The sequence below is a fragment of the Mus pahari genome, chromosome 5 (assembly GCF_900095145.1).
Source record: "Mus pahari chromosome 5, PAHARI_EIJ_v1.1, whole genome shotgun sequence".
Classification (NCBI taxonomy): Eukaryota; Metazoa; Chordata; class Mammalia; order Rodentia; family Muridae; genus Mus; species Mus pahari.
Genome location: NC_034594.1, coordinates 32,815,454 through 32,834,898, shown reverse-complemented (window position 1 = coordinate 32,834,898; position 19,445 = coordinate 32,815,454). Strand labels below are relative to the sequence as shown.

The window sequence follows — 19,445 nt, the reverse complement described above, 5'->3', positions numbered from 1 at the left end:
TAGTATAACGAGTAAGTGGAACTAAAACTGTCCACACAAGCTTTTAATAGATGAGTACTATTCCATCATGTTTCTTTATGAAGGGACATCTAGGGATTTTGCTTGTTTGCTTGTTTGTTTTGTTTTTTTGGTTTTTTGTTGTTGTTTTTTGAGTTTCTGGCTATGAATAAAGCTGCTATAAACACACACACACACACACACACACACACACACACACACACACACAAATAGGGGCAGAGGATGTGACCTGGACGTGGAATGAGTAACCTGGCAGGCTTGAGCTATCATGCTCCTACCTGGTGACTGATGTTTATTTATATCCATATCTGATGCTCATGTTTATAGATGTTAATAATACTGATATTATTATTATTATTATTAATTTATTATTATTTGGTTTTTCAAAACAGGGTTTACAGCCCCGCCTGTCCTGGAACTCACTCTGAGTGCCTTGCTGGCCTCGAACTCAGAGATCGCTTTCTTGTGCCTTCCTAGTTCTAGGATTAAAGATGTGCTCCACTATGCCCAGCTTATAGAAATTTTCTTAAGATTCATTTTATTTTTAATAATATGTATATGCGTCTGTGAAGGTATGTGTATGTGGATGCCAGTCCCCATGGAGGCCAGAAAAGGGTGCTGGATCCCCTGGACTTGGAGTTCCAGTTGGTTGTAAGCTGCCTGATTGTGGGTGCTGGGATCCAAACTAGGGTTCAACAGAGCTAATTAGAGCTATGGGCAGGATAATTTTATTAGATTTTTTGAGAAAATCATACCAAGTGTTTTCATCATATTCGCCTGTCTCCTTTTCAACTTGTCCTTTACCCATCCCCACTCCCACATTGACACACTTTCCAGTCCTGCCCCAGTGATCCTGAATGATGTTTTCCACTGGAGGTTCCTATCCCGGCAGCTAACATTTGCCAGTAGCTCTGTGGTTATGGGTGGGATTGTGTGCTGGAGTGTAGCTAGCTCTGTGTCTATGGGTGGGATTGTGTGCTGGAGTGTGGTCTGGGTTGGGCTTGCATGGGATTTGTGCTTGCTATTGAAACTATTTTGAGTTCATATGTAGAAATGCCTTGCTGTGTGTAGAGGACACTGTTTCCTGTAGTTAGCCACAACCTCTGGCTCTTGAGTTCTTTCCATCACTCATCATCAATAATCTCTGAGCCTTCAGAGTCCACTATTTAAGTCTCTTCTCATAAAATCGTGATAAACCTCTTTGACATAAATTCTACATATGCTACATATGACACCCTCAATCCAAACACTTATTAAAAATTCCAGACAGATACCAAGATTTGAACCCAAAGTAATATTCAAAAAGTATCCATGAATATATTTAGCTCTGGTGAATTGTGTAATTTAAAATGGTAAAATAGCACATTTTCTGTCAGTTATATTTTGTCATAATAAAATATTAGGAAAATGAGTAAGAAATTTCTGTTTCAGGTTCGCACAGCATGTTCCTGTACCCTTGGCTACCACACTTACAATGCACATGCTTTCCGAATTCTGTTAACTGAGTATAGGAATAAGCTGAAACAATTCCTGTGCATAACAAATAACATCAGTAAAGATGCAAAGATCTATTCTGCGTTCCTAAAGGAGTTTCCACTATAGCAAAAGATGGGACTTCCATCCTTAAGGTACTATGCCTTTATGACCTTGTTGGACATCAATGGGAGGAGAGGCCCTTAGTCCTGGGAAGGACTCTCTCAATGCCTCATTGTAGGAGAATGCCAGGGCGAGGAGGCAGGAGTAGTTTGGGTGGGTGGGGGAGCACACTCACAGAAGCAGGAAGAGGGAGGATGGGATAGGGGATTTCTGGAGGGTAAACTGGGAAAGGGAATAACATTTGAAATGTAAATAAATAAAATATCCAATAATAAAAAAAAGAAGTTTCAGAAGTAACATCATTAGTAAAGATCTTAGATTTTAGGGATCCACCATGTAAAACTCCCCTTGAAATGCGTATCCTCTGTGTAGCAAATATAAATTTACAAATTTAACCTTGAATGAATGTTCATTGCCAAAGCCCTGGTTTTATTTTTTGTTTTTGAATGCTGAGTGTCTTTTTGGTTTTGTTTTTTATCAATCTCTTTATCAAAATAAACAGCAGCAGCTTTCTGCTTAAAGCTTACTCTTAAGTATCAAACATTTTTCCTCATTTTAAGTGCATTACTCCGTCAAGGAAAAATAGTAAAATTTACTTTGTTTCATATTATGATTTCATTATAACTTAAGTCTTTTAAAATGGGAAGTGAAAAAAAAAACTTACTGTGATCTATTTTCTCTGCTTCTACATACAGAGCTGAATTATGAGTCTTTCCGGGAAGGAAGGCATTCATATATAGGAAAAGATTTGCTCACAATATATTATTATTATTATTATTATTATTATTATTATTATTATTATTATTATGATACAAGAAGAGAATCATACCTAATAGTATTTTATGGTTATATAAAGTAATTTTAAGTAGAAAAAAGATGTCTATTTTAAGAATCCTTTAAAAACTGAAAATCTAAAACCACAATCTGAACATTAATTGTGATAACTTACAAGTTAATTTTATTCTTTTATAAATTTAATGTAGTACAAATTGTTGCGGTATATCCATCCCAAATATGCCCTGGCAATTAAAACACAACACAGTTAATATGATTACATGCTGTGCATCTAGATTGGGCAGATCTACTGCTACACTACCATCTTTCACATCTATGGATGAACTTAGAACTTGTGGTTTCTCCTCCTCCTCCTCCTCCTCCTCCTCCTCCTCCTCCTCCTCCTCCTCCTCCTCCTCATCCTGCTTGTGGACGTTGTACATCGTGGTGCGCACTAGGCTCCGCACCACGATGTACAACGTCCACAAGCAGGGGCTATCCATAACAACAAATGATTTATACTTTGTAGTCATTCCCACACCTCTGTTGGAAATGGAANATGTGTTCCNNTTCAATTCTGTTTTCCTCAAAATTCAGTATCAGTCCTATCTTAGGGTTTCCATTACTGTAAAGAAACATCATGAAATATTTCACTGGGGCTGGCTTATAGTTCAGAGGTTCAGTCTGTTGTTGTGGAAGGAAGCATGGCAGTGTGCAGGTAGACATGCTGCTGGAGACAGGNCTGCTCCAGACGTATTGCTGGAGACGGAGCTTAGGGTTCTGCAACTTGATCCACAGACTGTGTTTAGCTTGAGGCTTAGCTTGGACATTTAAGACTTCAAAGCCTGCCTTCACAGTGACACACTTCCTCCAACAAAGCCACACCTCCTAATAGAGCCATTCTCTATGGGACAAGCATTCACACATATGAGACTATGCCATTCCTTTTCAAACCATACCTTCTTCCCATCATTCAAACATAATGTTCTATTTTAGTTATATTTAATATTTGAAATAACTAAGTGATAAGGTAGCTGCAGGCAGCATACATGCAATTTTATACATGTATGACATAGATCACTAGACCCCTGAACATGGAACCTGGAATCTTCATTTATTCATGCTTTTCTAGGTATACTATGTCTTCATTTATTTTATTATTTGATATTTTGCCCCTTTTTAGCCTGGAGAGGAATGGAAGACCACTGTAATTCCCATCTTTAAGAAGGGTAATTAATTTTTCTTTTATTTCTTTAATGTCTGCTAGTCCTGTCACTCTGTAATTCAGTTTTAGGGTTTCTATTGCTGTGATAAAACAGCATGAACAAAGGCAACTTGGGGCAAAAGGGTTTACTTAAACTTATAGCTCATCAGCTAGAAAAAAATCAGGGCTAGATTTTTGAGACAGGAACTAATGCAGAGGGCGTGGACATGAGCTGATTGCTGGATTACTCAGTCTCCTTTTTTATACACCTTAGGACCTAGCCAGGGATAACACCAGCACCCACATCAAGCAGTGCACAACTTCCTGTAACTTCATCTCTACTGGATTCTGGCACCTGGCCTCTTGGGGATCTGCACTCAGACACATGCCCCCCTCCATGAAATTCAAATGTATTTTTAAAATTAGAAAGGAATTAATAATATTGTAAGATCTAAATTCTGATTTCCTCATACTACCCAACTTTCAACTACTAACTGAGTCAGAGCTATCAAGTGTCAATGAAAACAGTGTGGCCATTGGTCTAAGCACTATATGCTGTTAATGGCTAAGCCACCTCTGCAAGGCCTTATTAGGTACTGAATAGGGAAAAATCATGGGTTACTTATTGTCATGCACATGCTTATTAATCTGCTATCCTTAGAAAAGGGCTAATGACAGTGTATGTTGTCCTAGAATAAGCATCTATGACATAATCAGTAAGAAAGGAAGCAGGGAATATAAAAATAATGCAGGACTGGGGGATAGTCCAGTGCTTAAGAACAACTACTGATCTTTTAGAAGACCTGAGTTTAATTTGCAGCATCCATATACAGCTCACAGCTACCTGTAATTCCAGCTCTGGGGGAGGTGATACTCTTGTGTAGCCTCAGTGGGCCCCTCCCCCCTCTTTCCTACACATATATGAAATTCCTTTAAAAAAAAAAAGAGAAAAGGAATGTTTATTCAAGAGTATCTGTAGAAAGCTGGTACATATTTTAGTTAGGCAAAGAAAATAAGTAATCAGATTATATTTAGGGCACTTGATTTGAGAGATGTTTTTAACTGTGGCCTTCTTACTTCTTGGGAAATAGCACCGACAGAAAGCAAGATCTAAAATCCAACCAAGAGATTTCCTGACTTTATTACCTCCAGTGACTAATGTCAAGGAGCTCTTCAGAACAACACACAAGGCCAGTATTTCCCACAACGCCTTTTCATTTCCATCTGGAGTTTCATCAGATACCATGAATGTATCAAGACCAAGAATAGAGTTTTTGAACAAACTTGGGAAAGATGAACAGAACACCAACCCAGACCCTGCAGAAAGCCAATAATTAAAAACAAAAAGCACTGGAAACATGAAATATTCTTGACTGTTTTTTTTTTCAAAACATATTGTTTATTGTGGTAAAATACACAGCATCTTCACGGGATAGAATTTGTGTTGTTGGAATGGAAGTTGTTTATATTAATACTGAATAGATTTTCTTCCCAGAGTTTCATATGGAATTGAATTGCATGTCAGTTATTGCCTGAAAAAAAAAAAAGTAGAATTTATATATAGAATGCCTGTACATATACCTATAATATTTATCAACTGTCATGAGTAGAATAATACATATTATATTTGTGTGTATCTATATATCTATAATGTTTCAAGAGTTAGAAACATTATGAATTGGTATGCTTAGTTAAGAGCCCACAAATTAACACTTACTACAACACCTAAGCGGTAAAATAATAAATATTACCAATGTTTGTATCATCTGAAAAACCATGAAATGTACAATGTCTAAATACTCATAGTAGCAACTGAAATCACTGCTCATAAGGTACACAGGGAGTGTAATTAAAACATGGAAACTAGAGTTGTTCCGTTATCTATAGGAAGTAACTTTGCTTTGCATCTGGAAAACAAATAAAATAAAAATCTCTCAACAAACTAGAATTTAAATGAAAGAAAGAACACAAAATATACAACCACACCATAAAAACAAAAACTGGAAACCACAGTACACTAGCAAAAGAGCAGTAAAACAAAAAATGCCCAAACAAGGGCATGAGGCCTACCTACCCTTATATGGGGTTTATATGTCCAGTAAGACTCCACTTGAGAAAAATTTGTCGCAAGTGGATGTCCGTTAAGACAGCTTCTTGGTTAGAGATGGGAGTTTATGTTCACTTTCTTATCTCAGGACTATGGCCCCATCTGGCTTGACCCTGTGCAGGCCCTATGCATGCTGCCACATCCCTGAGGTTATATGTGCATCAGTCCTGCTGTGTCTGGAGGCCACTCTTTCCATATCTGCTGGCTCTTACAAATGTTCTGCCTTGCCTCTGGCATAGCTTCTAGAACCTTAACTCTTTTTTTTTTTTAATTTTTTATTATTATTATTTTCTTTATTTACATTTCAAATGCTATCCCTAAAGTTCCCTATTCCCCCCCCCCCACTCCCACTACTTGGCCCAGACCTTCCCTTGTGCTGGGTCATATAAAGTTTGCAAGACCAAGGGGCCTCTCTTCCCAGTGATGGCCGATTAGTCCATCTTCTGCTACATATGCAGCTAGGCAAGCTCAGGGGGTACTGGCTATAGAACCTTAACTCTTAAAAGATTATTTTTTTATCACTCAGTTGTTTCCTTTTAAGATTATAAACAAGAAAAGCCTCAAGATAATATGCTGAGCTTTATTGGGTGGAACCGGATCTTTAGCCAAAGACCTGGGAGATTCATGCAAGAGGTTTGCTAAGACTCAAACCCGTGTGTGCTAGATATGCCTGAGCCACAGAGTGAGACTCTGTCTCAAATGAATATATTCATAATATATATTTTGATAAATTTTCTTCCATAATTTATGTGTACTGATAGTAGTATCCACAGGAAAATATCTGTTAATTCATAATCACATACAAAATGCAAATCCAAATGTAAGATATGAGTTCATGAACTAGTTGTTGCTTTTACTTGTTATTTCTTCACCCCTCATCCTGTCATCCAACAGCAATCTAACAACCAAGAATACAAAGGCTATTTCCAGATGCTCTATTTTTAAAAGGAAAATAGGAGATCATAACAAAATTGAACAAAAAAAATTATGTATGGAACTTTCTGAGAAGAAAGTTAGCTTAAAACAACTAAAACTAGAAATGTACCCATTCTAATGAAGAATGATGGGTACATATCTGTAATTCTACTGTTGACATGCTGAGGCAGAAGGATCAAGAGAGTTGATGGCCAGCATGCTATAAAGTGAGTCACCTGAAGAAGGCTTTGTTCTATGCTAAATTTTTATCTTTACTTTATGGCTTTTCAATAAAACCTGTTACCAGAGATTAGAAAGTGCACAAAAATCAACAAATTATTTGAGTGCAGAGGGCATAATATGAACATCTAGTGGCAAGAAAATGAAGCTTATTTTTTAAATTTAATTTCTGTGTTCCACATGTGTGCCTGGTGCCTGTGGAGGTCAGAAAAGCGTGTTGGATTCCCTGGAACTGGAGTTATGGATAGTTGTGACCTGCCATGTGGGTGCTGGGGTCCTCTACAAGAACAAGAAGTACCCTTTATAACTAAGTCATCTCCCTCGCCCAAGTAGCTCTGTACTTAGAGCCCCAAACAGTCTGTAGTGATTTGACTCAGAAAAATAAACAGTGGTAAACTTACAGTGTCTGCAGTACCAAGTTTCAAACAAAATTATCCAAACAAAACTTTCTAATCTCATTTATTTTCATCTTTTTTTTTTTTTTTTTTTCGAGACAGGGTTTCTCTGTATAACCCTGACTGTCCTGGAACTCACTCTGTAGACAAGGCTGGCCTTGAACTCAGAAATCTGCCTGCCTCTGCCTCCCAAGTGCTGGGATTAAAGTTGTGTGCCACCACGCCTGGCATTTATTTTCATCTTAGTACATACAATTAAATACATTAAAGAAGTCAGTGTATTGTAGCAGTAGTCAAAAGCTAGCTTTTATTCTTCTAATTTGAGAAATGAGGAAAAGATATCAAATCCGTAAGAGGCCAGGAATGAAAACAATAACTACTACATTTTTTCTTTCTTCACCTGCCAACATTAGTAAATCCTTCACCCTTTGATTTCATCATTTTTTTTTTTTTTTTAAATAATGAAAAAGCCATTCTTTTGCAAAACTATAACATGCAATTATTGTCTTTGGGAAGAAAAGAAACTTTTTTTTTTTTTTTAAGAGTCTTGGGCCTAGAGAGAGAACTCAGTAGGTAAAGGGCTTGCCTTGCAAATATGACCCCAAGTTCAACCCCCAGAAATTATGTACAGTTGGAGGCATGGCAGTGTAAACTTATAGTCCCATGATGGGGTAGTGGAGACAGAGGATTCCTGAGCTTCCCTGGGCCTCCCTGTGCTGTCTCTCCCAGTGTTATTGGCAAAGCTCCAAGACAAGGAGAAGCCTGGACTCAAAGGAGGTTTAGATAGCATTTCTGAGTGTGACACTTGGATTGTGAACCACTCCCTGCTACCATGCACACACATACATTGGTGCACTTGCACACACATGTGCTCCTCCAGGACTATGTATATACACACAAATATAACAATTTGATGCTTAATGAACATATTTAACATAATTTGATAACAAAACCTTAAAACTTAATTTTATTGTTTAAAATATTACCTGTAGAGACCTTTAAAATCACAAATCAAAGTGCCATTTTTAATCGTGGTACTTTTATGGCAGCTTCTGCAACTTCTCTGGATATGTCTACCCCAAGAGGACATCTGTATAAAAAATCAGAGGTCACATGACTTTATACTTGCTTTATAACCTATCACGACTTGTGCACATTACCTGTTTGCAGTTTGGACACCATCGAGAATAATGGAGAGTCAGCACAGGTGGTTACTCTTCCACACACACAAACCTGAACAATGCATAACAATACCTCATTCTTAAGAAACCTTAATTTTGAGGTATATTTGCAAGTTCTACTACTCAAAAGTACTGTAAATCAGTAAGCGTAAATCAAATGAATGCTGGGCACACGTAGTTAGTTCAGTGGTACAGTGTATGTAAAGCCTTGGATTGCACAAACTATCAAACAACAAAAATACAAATAAAAAAAAATACTTAAAATGAAACGCAGGCAACAAAAGATGCCATAGACAGTAACATTTCACAAAGGTCAAGATGGTAACAGTATTTTAATGTAAAATATCAAGTCTTGGCTTGTTTATATTTTCACAGGTCCCTTGGTCTCCATGACTTTTCAGAGTTCACAAGCTGGTCTGTCCTTTTCAACTTTCCCTTGCAGTTTTAGACTGGAGAGCTTTTTACCTCTCATCCATGTTATCTAGTCTTCCTCAGTAAGGAAAAGCAAAATTGCAGATTTCCACTTTTTTATGACATTGCTCAAGGTAAGACTTTAAGCTGACCACAGCTGGACAGAGCCTTGACACTGCCTCAAGGGGGACAACTGGACCAGGCAGTATAATCTGAGGTTAAGCTGCCATGTTAAGTGATTCCTTGAGATACTACCTTAAACTCTGGTTATTCACAATCCACATTAACAGTGTTCCTACAGCTCAATTCTCTGGTGCTGACAAGTTCAAAATAACAGAAGAAACAATGTTCAAATATAACCATGTCAAGTTATGAAACAATTGTCCTATATCATTTCCAGACTAAATTGGACAGAATTTGATACCAAATTAAGAAACTTTGCTCTTGGAACTATGGTTTGAGAGAGGAAATAAGGCTTAGAGTGAACAGCTTCCTTCTGGCTTATTCTCATCTATCCTGTAGGATCATGTCTGTAACCCGGTCTCTTATCTGGATGGTATCTTCATGGTTGCCTTAAGTCTGCTAATACACTAACTGTCCATAGATAATGTCAGAAACTACAAAAGTACTGCTTATGGAGGTGGTTTCTTTTCTTTTATTAAAAGTAATGTGTATGTGTGTAGACTTGACTGTATGCACGCACACCATCTGTACGTGGCCATGGAAATCAGGATGTTGAATCCCCTAGAACTGGAGTTAAGTGTAGCTGTCAGTCACTGTGCGGATACTGGAAACAGAATCTTATTGTAAGAGCAGTAAGAACTCTTAACTACCAAGCCATCTCTCCAGCCCTGAAATGTGTTCTTTTCTGATAAGAAATAAAACAATTGGGCTGGTGAGATGGCTCAGTGGGTAAGAGCACCCAAGTGCTCTTCCAAAGGTCCCGAGTTCAAATCCCAGCAACCACATGGTGGCTCATAACCACCCGTAACAAGATCTGATGCCCTCTTCTGGAGTGTCTGAAGACCGCTACAGTGTACTTACATATAATAAATAAATAAATCTTTGATAAAAAAAAAAAAGAAAGAAAACAATTATCATCTTTATTTATGACCTGCAGAAATAGGCCATAACTCATATAGCTTGTTAAAATTTTTATAAATTTGGATCTGTAGCAGAAATATTTATCAATTATTTCTCAACTACGTTCATGAAACCCAATAATCTTCCTTAAAGTACCACCAGAACGTCAACAAAAACTTCATATATATAAAAAAATACTCGTCTCTTTTACAGTTTGTGTAAATGTGATACTACATACTTTGGTTCATATCGGACGTCTTCAACATCATGTAAAATGCCCAAGCCAGCACGTAATCTTTCAATTCCATTCCTAAATGATAAAAATCATTGAAACAACATAAGATAAGGAAAAGAAATTTGGGCGCTGTTAATGACTGTTTATAGGATAACAACTAAATCACATATTTCCTGTGGTTTACCATGCAATCATGACGCCATTGTCAGTGCAGAGTCTTGGAGGGGGACACAACAAAGTGCACTGTGCTGCATTTGCTACAATTTCCAATGCTTTTCGGATGTACAAGTTACTTGCAACACCTCCAGATACAACCTGAAAATATTGGGACAATGAATGTTAACAGCTGTCACATAGAGATATAAACCAAGTTGTTATCTAAACTTGGGGAACAAAGCCAGCTTCACCTAACAAGAGTCTATGACATTTGGGGCTATATAATAAGGGATATATTTGCATAATAGAAATTTGCGGACCGTAATCACAGTTTCAATGCCAGCATGTATTCATTGCTAGCATTTTAAGGTATTTTTTTATTATTAGAAAGTGTCCCTGCAACATTTGCAACCATAATATACAAATATTTTAGACTGCATTTTGTGCTTTTGTTAGTTATTGAGCTACTCAGCTCTTAAGAAGCCTTTATCTTTAACACTCATTTTCAAATTCCCAAATTTATACATTTCATTAGTTTACAATTTTCAAAGTAAGATTTAAAACCTATTAAGTAGGAAGGATATCAAGACTTGTAAACACATTTAAAGGGATTTAATTAAAAGAGGGAGGATGGCAGCCTACCCTTACTAAAAATAGTAACCACAATGGCTATTGTGGTTTCTTTTATATACAGAAAGTACAATAAAATTCAGAGAGAAATGTAGCCTGGGATTTTTTTAATACAGGCCGTAGCTATGCCCCATAAAGATGTTATGTCTACATTCATATATGTATATGCTATACACGGTTTTTATTCTGTATTGTTCCATGTTGTCTGGATGAGACACAAGGACCAATTCATCCTAAATATGAAGTCAACTAGATCCTTGGGGGTAAAAAACAGACTGGAAAGTGTACTATTACTACCAGGGGAGAGGACAAAGCTTACCAATACTGCGTTAGCTGGAGAGAGCAAATTTTTCTGCTTGCAAAACAGAATAGCACGATGTGTTCTTTTCGCCAGGTGGCATGCTGTTGCATGCTGTACTGCAGCAGCAATGTCTGCAGCTGATGACAGGATTTGCCCCTTCTCAATGCCTTCTTCTTTCTCCTTGTGTGTTATAAGCTTATCAATAATATGTTGAAGTCCCGTAAAAGAAAAATCGCAATTCTTTGCATTCTGCATAGGCGGATTGATAGTAAAATGGAATCTATTTCCTTCTTTGGCCAAATGTTCTATAGCTTTCCCACCAGTCATTGTAGAACATTCTGGATGTTTGATTAAAGAAAGTCTTCTTGCCACCTATTAAAATCAAGCATTTAAATTTTCTTCATAAAATATACTTTGAATGCAAATTATTAAGAAAATGATAACCTACTATTGACCAAGTCAGTTTCAAACCAGAAAAGATATAGGGATGGTTCAAAATATGCAAGTCAATGCACGTAATAAGTAACATTAAGAAAATAAAGATATAACATGAGCCATAGGCTACACATTTTAGCTGTAAGACATAAAGATAATAAATAAACAATTCCTTCTAAAATCCTGAATGAATGCGGTCTGCTAATTGCAGGAATCATGCAACTCCTCTCTCCAATAAACTGCCCAGCGGGCCCACGTGCTGCTTCCCTAGGCCCTCTTGGACAGGGAGTGGACTATTAAAGGTGAGATGGTTATTTAATGCTGAACTTTGAAAATAAGAATCTGTCTGGGTGGGCAGGGGGCAGCCTGGTCTGCAGAGCAAGATACAGGACAGCCAAGACTAAACAGAGAAACCTACCTCCAAACCCAAGTAAACAAAGGAGCAAACGAGTAAGTTACCTAGTTTTTCCCTCTATCATTTTATTTATGGCAGTAGCTTCCATACTACTAAAAGGAAGCTGTTGTAATGTTAAGCAATTATGCAGTTGACACTGAATATCTGAATTCCATGTTAATCTTCTTTTCCCTTATATGGTTTCACTATATTAGCCCCAGTTGGCCTTAACCTTACTATGCAGACCAAGCAGGCCTTGAACTCACAGCAATCCACCTGCCTCTGCTTCCTAAATGCTGAGATTAAAGGCACGTACTGCCATTTCCTTGTCCTTATTTCTCTGAATACCTTTATATTTTTGCAGCATGCTAGTTTCCCAAATACTTTCACAAGAAGTATTTGACTAAATATATACCAATACCTGGAAACTATTTGAGCTTTTACATGTAAATGTAAAATTCTTATTTCATTAAATGGCTAAAAATTACAAAATTGAGATGGACATAGTGGTGACTCACATCTATCATGCCAGCACATGGGAGGCTGAAGCAGGAGGATCACTGTGAGTTTTGAGTCTAGTATGGGTTACAGAATGAAACCCATCTAAAAGAAAAAGATTTAAAGTTATTACAACTCCTAGGGCTTTTTGTTTTGTTTTGCTCTCTCTGTTGCCCTGGCTGTCCTAGAGCTCACTATGTAGACCTAGGTTGCTTCAAACTCAGAGCTCTACGTGCCTCTTGTCTCCCAAGAGTGATCATTAAAGATGTGCCCCACCATGCTTCGCCACAACTCTTGATTTTTGAGACAAGACATTGCTGCATGGCCCAGGTTTGCATCACACTCATTCAAAAGCCAAGGCTGGGCCCTGAATTTGTAGTCTACACTGCTACCCTCACCAAGCATTAGGTAGTAATTTTTAAAAATAGTTTTTTAAGTCTACTTAGGTAATGTTCTGAGTTGCAGTCTGGAACCTGGGAAGAAGCACCAGATGGAAAGGAGAACAAGCCCTGGCAGAGTACCTTGTCAAGCATGTCGCCTGGCGCTATGTCCAAAGACTTCCCAAGGAGCAGAAAATCTGAAACACCTTGGACTAATGCCAATAGGCAGTGACCTCCAGAAATCAAAAGAACTAAAAAAGGAAATTCTACTTTATTGGTGAGCCTAATAGTCAGTGCGTGAGCCTCCATGTGATGGATTGGGATGAATGGCTTTTTAAACTGATTGACTAGCTGTAAGCTAAAGGATAAGCCAACTCCCAAGCTTAGGGCCAGTCCTGGTTTGATGGTAGTTGCAATTGCTGAGAGATCGCTTGGGGAGATTCTACTGGCAGAAAGAGTTTCTTCTACTATTCGTTGAATATTTTCTCTGTGAAGTTGTTGAGCTACTGGAGGAACGATCCCACCTGTTCTGAAACAAAAAGACAGTCTTTAATAAAACTAGGAGAGAAAATGTTACAGTTGAAGGCATTTTCCCAAATGAATCACTGTAGAAAGCACATTGTGTGCTTCATAATGGAAATCCCATAAGAGTTCAATATTGTTGAAGACTTTTCATTCTGTGTTCAAAACCCCTGAGGTTTACTTCTGATGAATGATGTCACCAGAATAGTATTATAAAGCATTTCAAAGGGGTCATAAACAAAGAAAGGACAGGCTAATAATCCATTTATCTCAAATCAATACTTTTGAGGTGAGAATTTCAGAAATTACTGCAAGAGTTATTTGTCAAAAGTAACTACATATTAAACTCGACAAGAGAATATGAGGAGTCCAGGCATCATAGATAACTCATATTTGGTAGGGATGACTGGGAGAAGAAGAAAATAAAACAGTGAGAAATATGAAGACAGTTTTGTGAAGATGAGTTTATTTTTAAACACAGTACACTTGAGGTCACACCAGGACAGGAGAGAGCTTGCAATCCTAAAATAAAGTTTGGGAATTTAGTGCAGAGTTAGCAGTTGAGATTGTGGGTCTATGTGGGGCAGCGGTTGATCACACAAATGTTAAGAATTAGCAGGGAGGGTTGGGAATACAGCTCAGTAGTAAAGCACTTGTCTAACATACCCAGGGACTTGCATTCAATCTCGAGTATGGGAAAACAACACGTGGAACTTGGCCAGCAACAAATATAGTAGCATGTAACTGGTTTACAGTCTGACACAGGGTCTGTAAAATTTACCTCTGGTCTGAACACATCACTGTAAAATATTTGCCACTTTAAGACCACGTGGGATTTCTATACAGATATGAAAATGCTGATAACACTCAATAAATATATATACTTATAAACTTTTATATATTTATTTGTCTCAGAGTCATTTGAGTTTCAAGGCTCATTAAAAAAATCTAGTACATAATTTACACTTTTTAGATTACATTTTTATTTATTTATGGGAGGGAGGGCTGGTGAATGCAGAGGTGGTCAGAAAACAACCTGCAGAGTCAGCGTCTTCCTCCCACCATGTGAAGTTCCAGGGGCTGAACTCTGGTCAGGAGGGACCTTTACTAACGAGCCATTTCACTTCCCCTTAACATTGACTTTTACCTTTGTCTCCACACATTTAGTTTAGTAACACTCTCACTGCCACCACCAAATTCAAAGCCTCTTTACTTTTCTAGCTGTGTCTTTGATTCTTGGAGAACATCACGTATTGTGATGTCAGAAAACACTAGAAAGCAATATGCTGACTGGTTTTTCCCACATCAAAATATTTACTTGACTGGAATTTGAGAGTTTGAATGTTTGAGTTCAAGTCCTTTCCTCCCATTCATTTCTTCCTTCTTATAGCCATTTCGTGCCTTCTTTGGTGGTTTTTTCAATAGAAATTATGCTAAGCAATGAAGACCAATAATGTGTAAAACTGTGGCCTTATTCTCTAATAACTAATGAGCACACATTTTATAATCATGTTTTAATTTGTATAAAGAATGCAGATTAGGGAAATGCAGAGATAAGGGAATTGTTTAAATTTGAAGTTAGAGTCTAGGCAAGGGGCAATGGAGGATTGAACTTAGTTGATGAGGAAGGAGAGAACTATGTCAAGCAGTACTTGAGGGTTATATTTACAACTGGATGGCTGACTTGGATAGGGAGTGGCAAGGAAAAAGTGGTGGTCTGAAAAGACAGGGCATGCTAGCAACCAGTGCCTTACTACTACACTTCCTACGCTCCCCTACAATGATCTCTTCAGTGTACTGACAGCAACAGAACTGCTATTAGTAATGGCTACATTCTACTGAACCACTTATACTTGTCAAAAACTACAGCAAGTACGCTAAAATAATTCACATTTACTTACATTTACTACATTGGCATTATGATTATCTGGATTTTATAGACAGGAAAGCTAAAATGATGCATGGTCTCAGTGTGACAGATTAAGAAACTACACATCAGCCCAAGGCAAGCAAGGAGAGACGACAGGTCAAACTCCCTCCTGACTTTGGAGTATGCACACACCCTTCCTTGTAATATACATTTGGCAGTCTAGTTCCTTTACCTGTACCCACTATGCGTACACATTCCTGTCCAACGTACTTAGCAACTTTAGAATTTTCCCCCACCCCACCTGTGTGGGGCTGTATGTACTTCCATCTCTGAACAATGCTAGAAATTTCTCTGCCCCTGTAACAATCAAATTTAGACAATTTTTACTCAAATATATTCCCAAGAAGAGAAAGGTTGATTCAGCATGAACTCATTTGTATGCATGTGTAATCTTAACAAAAAAGTTGGCTCTAATAATCTTTTAGGGTGAATCCCCTATTTACCATCTTATGCCTATGCATACTTGGGCATGCATGGGATTAAAACAGATGCACTATAGAAGGGGACATACGCAAAGGGGAAAACGAATGTATGATCTAATCTATCAATCAAAATAAAGAACCACCCAAACTCTGCTCCTGAGTAATCAATCCCTTCATTTGAACTACATGAAAATAGCACTGAACAATAATCTTGAGTCTTCTTAATCAGGTGGCCTGCTGCCAATCTTGACTCTATCCATTTATAACCAGCACTTGGTTTTGCTTCTTTTGTTGATCTGTGTGAGCTGGCTTCCATTCTTTGGGAAAGTAGACAGAACCTGGAAATACCTAACCCTGACCCCAACCACTGGTAGCAAACCCATTTGATATGGTTGTCTATCCATATGTATCATATTCATATTAGAATTCCTAGTGTCCCAGGTATTACCTGGCAATGGTAAGTTTCCCATTCATGCTAAGCTGGATGATGTCACTAAACTTACCTGCCTAGCATTCCACGCACGGGGCATCCACTCTGGCTAAGTGCAATGTTTTTATCTGTTCGCCTTTGCTGTTAGTGTTCACTTGGACAGCAATATTCTTTCCATCTCTACTGAGGATCTGTGAGTCAGACACTGTGCTAGCAGGGCAATAGGAGTAGCACAGTAGTCAATGTAGACAGAGACCTCATTATCAGAGTTTAAGGTTGACTGGAGGAAAGATTATGACCTGGCAAACAAGTATATAAATTGTAAAGAGGATTAGAAAGAAAATATGCAGAACATAGTGATATAGAATGAGCCTGATTTAGATGATGTGCTTAGAGTAGGCCTGTCAGTGAAGATAATATTAAAAAAAAAAAACAAAAATGTCCTCAGCATGGTAATTATTAACTTTATGCTGCCTTATACTGGTAGCTCTCTTTGTAGATGTGTGTTCATTATATAACAGAAGGACCTTCTACTGACCATATTAATATCCACTTAGTTTGTTTCTAATGCTGTGTTGTTTCAGACTCTATTTCCTCCATGAATTATTCCCTTTGCACTAAAGAAACTGCTCTTTTTATTTATTGACATGAAAAAGAAATCAGAGAGGATAAAGAACTTGCCTGAAATAATACTAAAAATACCAGGCATTTTTTCATTCTTCAAACACTGGAAGTTGATAACTTTGAGATGTATTTCATTGTGTGTTGAATTAACTAATGATCTAAAAAACACAAACTAGAGATGTTTAAAATGTGGATTTCTACTTTATTTTGAAAATTATGATACTCTAATGATTTTAAATTTTACATTCTTTTTTTTTTTCCTTCCAAGATAGGGTTTCTCTATGTAGTCCTGGCTGTCCTGGAACTCACTTTGTAGACCAGGCTGGCCTCAAACTCAGAAATCCACCTGCCTCTGCCTCCCAAGTGCTGGGATTAAAGGCGTGCGCCACCACTGCCCGGCTAAATTTTACATTCTTGAGTGACAATTGGTTAAAGCTAAGTATATTTTACACTTTATATCCGGTCTAATTGTTTAAGTCACCAAACCTCTGGTCATCTGCAAACAGCTGGGTTTTATAAACCCAAGCTTAATATAACAATGTCTTAAGTACTATGTGAATTCTATGTGTACATGTGAATAGATTTTTTTTTTTTTTTTTAAACTATCAGATGTGCTTTCCTGGGACTGCTGTTGAAACCACAAACCATATATGCAGGGGGGAAAATGCATCATTGAGAGAAACATCATAAAAATTATTAGTTCTGGGAATGATCGTTGCTTCCTTCTGTTACAAGGATCAGCAAATGTTGAGACTCTACTGTGAACTGGGGAAGCCTTAAAAGCCAAGACAAGGTATGAGATATTTCTATAGCAGGTTTTTGTTTGTTTGTCTGTTGTTTTCTCTTTTGAGACAAGTCTCACTGAGTGGCACTGGCTGGCCTGGAACATCTGCCTACCTCTGCAGTGCTGGTATTAAAGGTGTGTACCACAAGGCATAGCTATTTATTGTGGTACTTAGTGGTCTTACACAATAGAAAAGAATTTAACTATTAAATTTTGACTTTTATACATGATAAATGGAAAAGAGTGGTGACATTTTTCTTTAAAAAGGTAAAAAAGGCAGAAAATGACCCAAATCGTTGCTACTTACTTCAGATGAACCTGAGTTTGGGAGTGCAGTGCTTCCCCCAGCACATTCCCAGTTTCATCGACCACAGCAGCTCCTGTGTCATCACAGCTGGTTTCAATTCCCAGCACCAGTTTATTACAAGAGAGTGTTCTGGGATGAACAATAAATCTTAAAAATCCATAAACTTTACTCTTTGGTGGTTTGGGAATAGCTCCTGCTGTCTTTCTTAACATTAGCATATTTGCTACTCTACAAATAATTCCTAGAAAAGAATTACAGAAATATTATGTCATTTGCAATCAATTCATTTATTTAAACAAAATAATGAATATTATCTTATTTTTTAAGTATGCAGACTTACAAAATTTTAAGAACATTTGTAAAAATGTTATCAAAATCTTTTAGAGGCCCTAGAAATCACTAGATATAAATAAATCAGCTTTTGCAAGGGAAAAATGAGAAACATAAAATGATTAATGTATCAAGTTGAGCATCCCCAAAGTGAAACTCTAAAGCACTCTACCACCTGAGTTGTTAGTGGAAACACAAAAAGTACTAAAAATATTATTATATAAAATTGCCTTAGCTGTGTTTATAGTATGCAAATGAAACATGAATTTCACATCTATACCTGGGTTTCATCCTCAGATTGGTCATGAATATGGCACATCTCAAAAAAAAATTTTTTTTTAAAAAGTTTTTTGAAATTTGGAACACTTCTGATCCAGGCAATTTGGGTAAACCACGCGCAACACACACTTTATACAACAGTTAATAGTATAATAATGTGGATAGTCCTATTTAAAATGATGTTAAAAATTAAAGGCAAATAGAACAAATCAAAAATAAAGGCCTTCCATTTACTGACCCCACCCCTAGAAAATAGAGTACTGCATTTGTTCAGTTTATTAAAATATATGCTCACTAATCAGGATTTAATTTTGTATTTTGGAAGCAAGCCCTCTCATAAAGTTCACTGTAAAAAAAAAAAACAAAAAAACAAGCAACAAAAACAACAACAACAAAAAAAAACAAAAAAAGAAAAAAACAACAACGACAAAAACCCCAGCATCTCAGCAGACATCCTAAACCCTTCTCCCACATCAACTGCTCCCTAAAAGAGAGCAATCCATCACTAAACATAAACACCCTAGTATTCCCACACTGCAAAACGTGTGGAATGAGCAATACTAGGGCTAGAAATACAGTGAACACGTCAACTGGGAAAGCCGACCTGCAGTGACTGGGCTGGGAATAAACTACGCGCAGACTTCAGTCGTGAGCTCCCACAGCCTCTCCAGAAGAATTAGTTTTGGACAAACAGCTGGAATCTGTTGCTGGAAAGCAACGAAGTCTCTGTTGGTGGTGAGCAAATGCCTGGGACAGGAAAACCGCGCGTGCGAGCAGTTTCCATTCCCCTTAAGAAACTGCAGGCGCCGGCACTACTCCGGCGCCCGGAAGTGACGTCACCGCCCTTGGGCGGGCGGTCCTTCT

At 37.6% G+C, this 19,445-nt stretch overlaps 1 protein-coding gene across 1 annotated transcript; it reads right to left on the bottom strand.

Annotated features, from left to right (window-relative positions):
* Positions 1-4,789: 4,789 nt before the first annotated feature.
* Positions 4,790-19,419, bottom strand: Osgepl1 (O-sialoglycoprotein endopeptidase like 1). The gene is made up of 8 exons (XM_021198625.1): positions 19,186-19,419; positions 17,973-18,213; positions 13,095-13,482; positions 11,265-11,618; positions 10,344-10,474; positions 10,163-10,234; positions 8,236-8,339; positions 4,790-5,124 (listed from the first exon to the last, which is right to left on the bottom strand). Exons 2-7 carry the CDS (start codon positions 18,188-18,190, stop codon positions 8,261-8,263), a joined length of 1,242 nt encoding a protein of 413 aa, XP_021054284.1. The 5' UTR covers positions 18,191-18,213; positions 19,186-19,419; the 3' UTR covers positions 4,790-5,124; positions 8,236-8,260.
* Between the last annotated feature and the right edge of the window lie 26 nt (positions 19,420-19,445).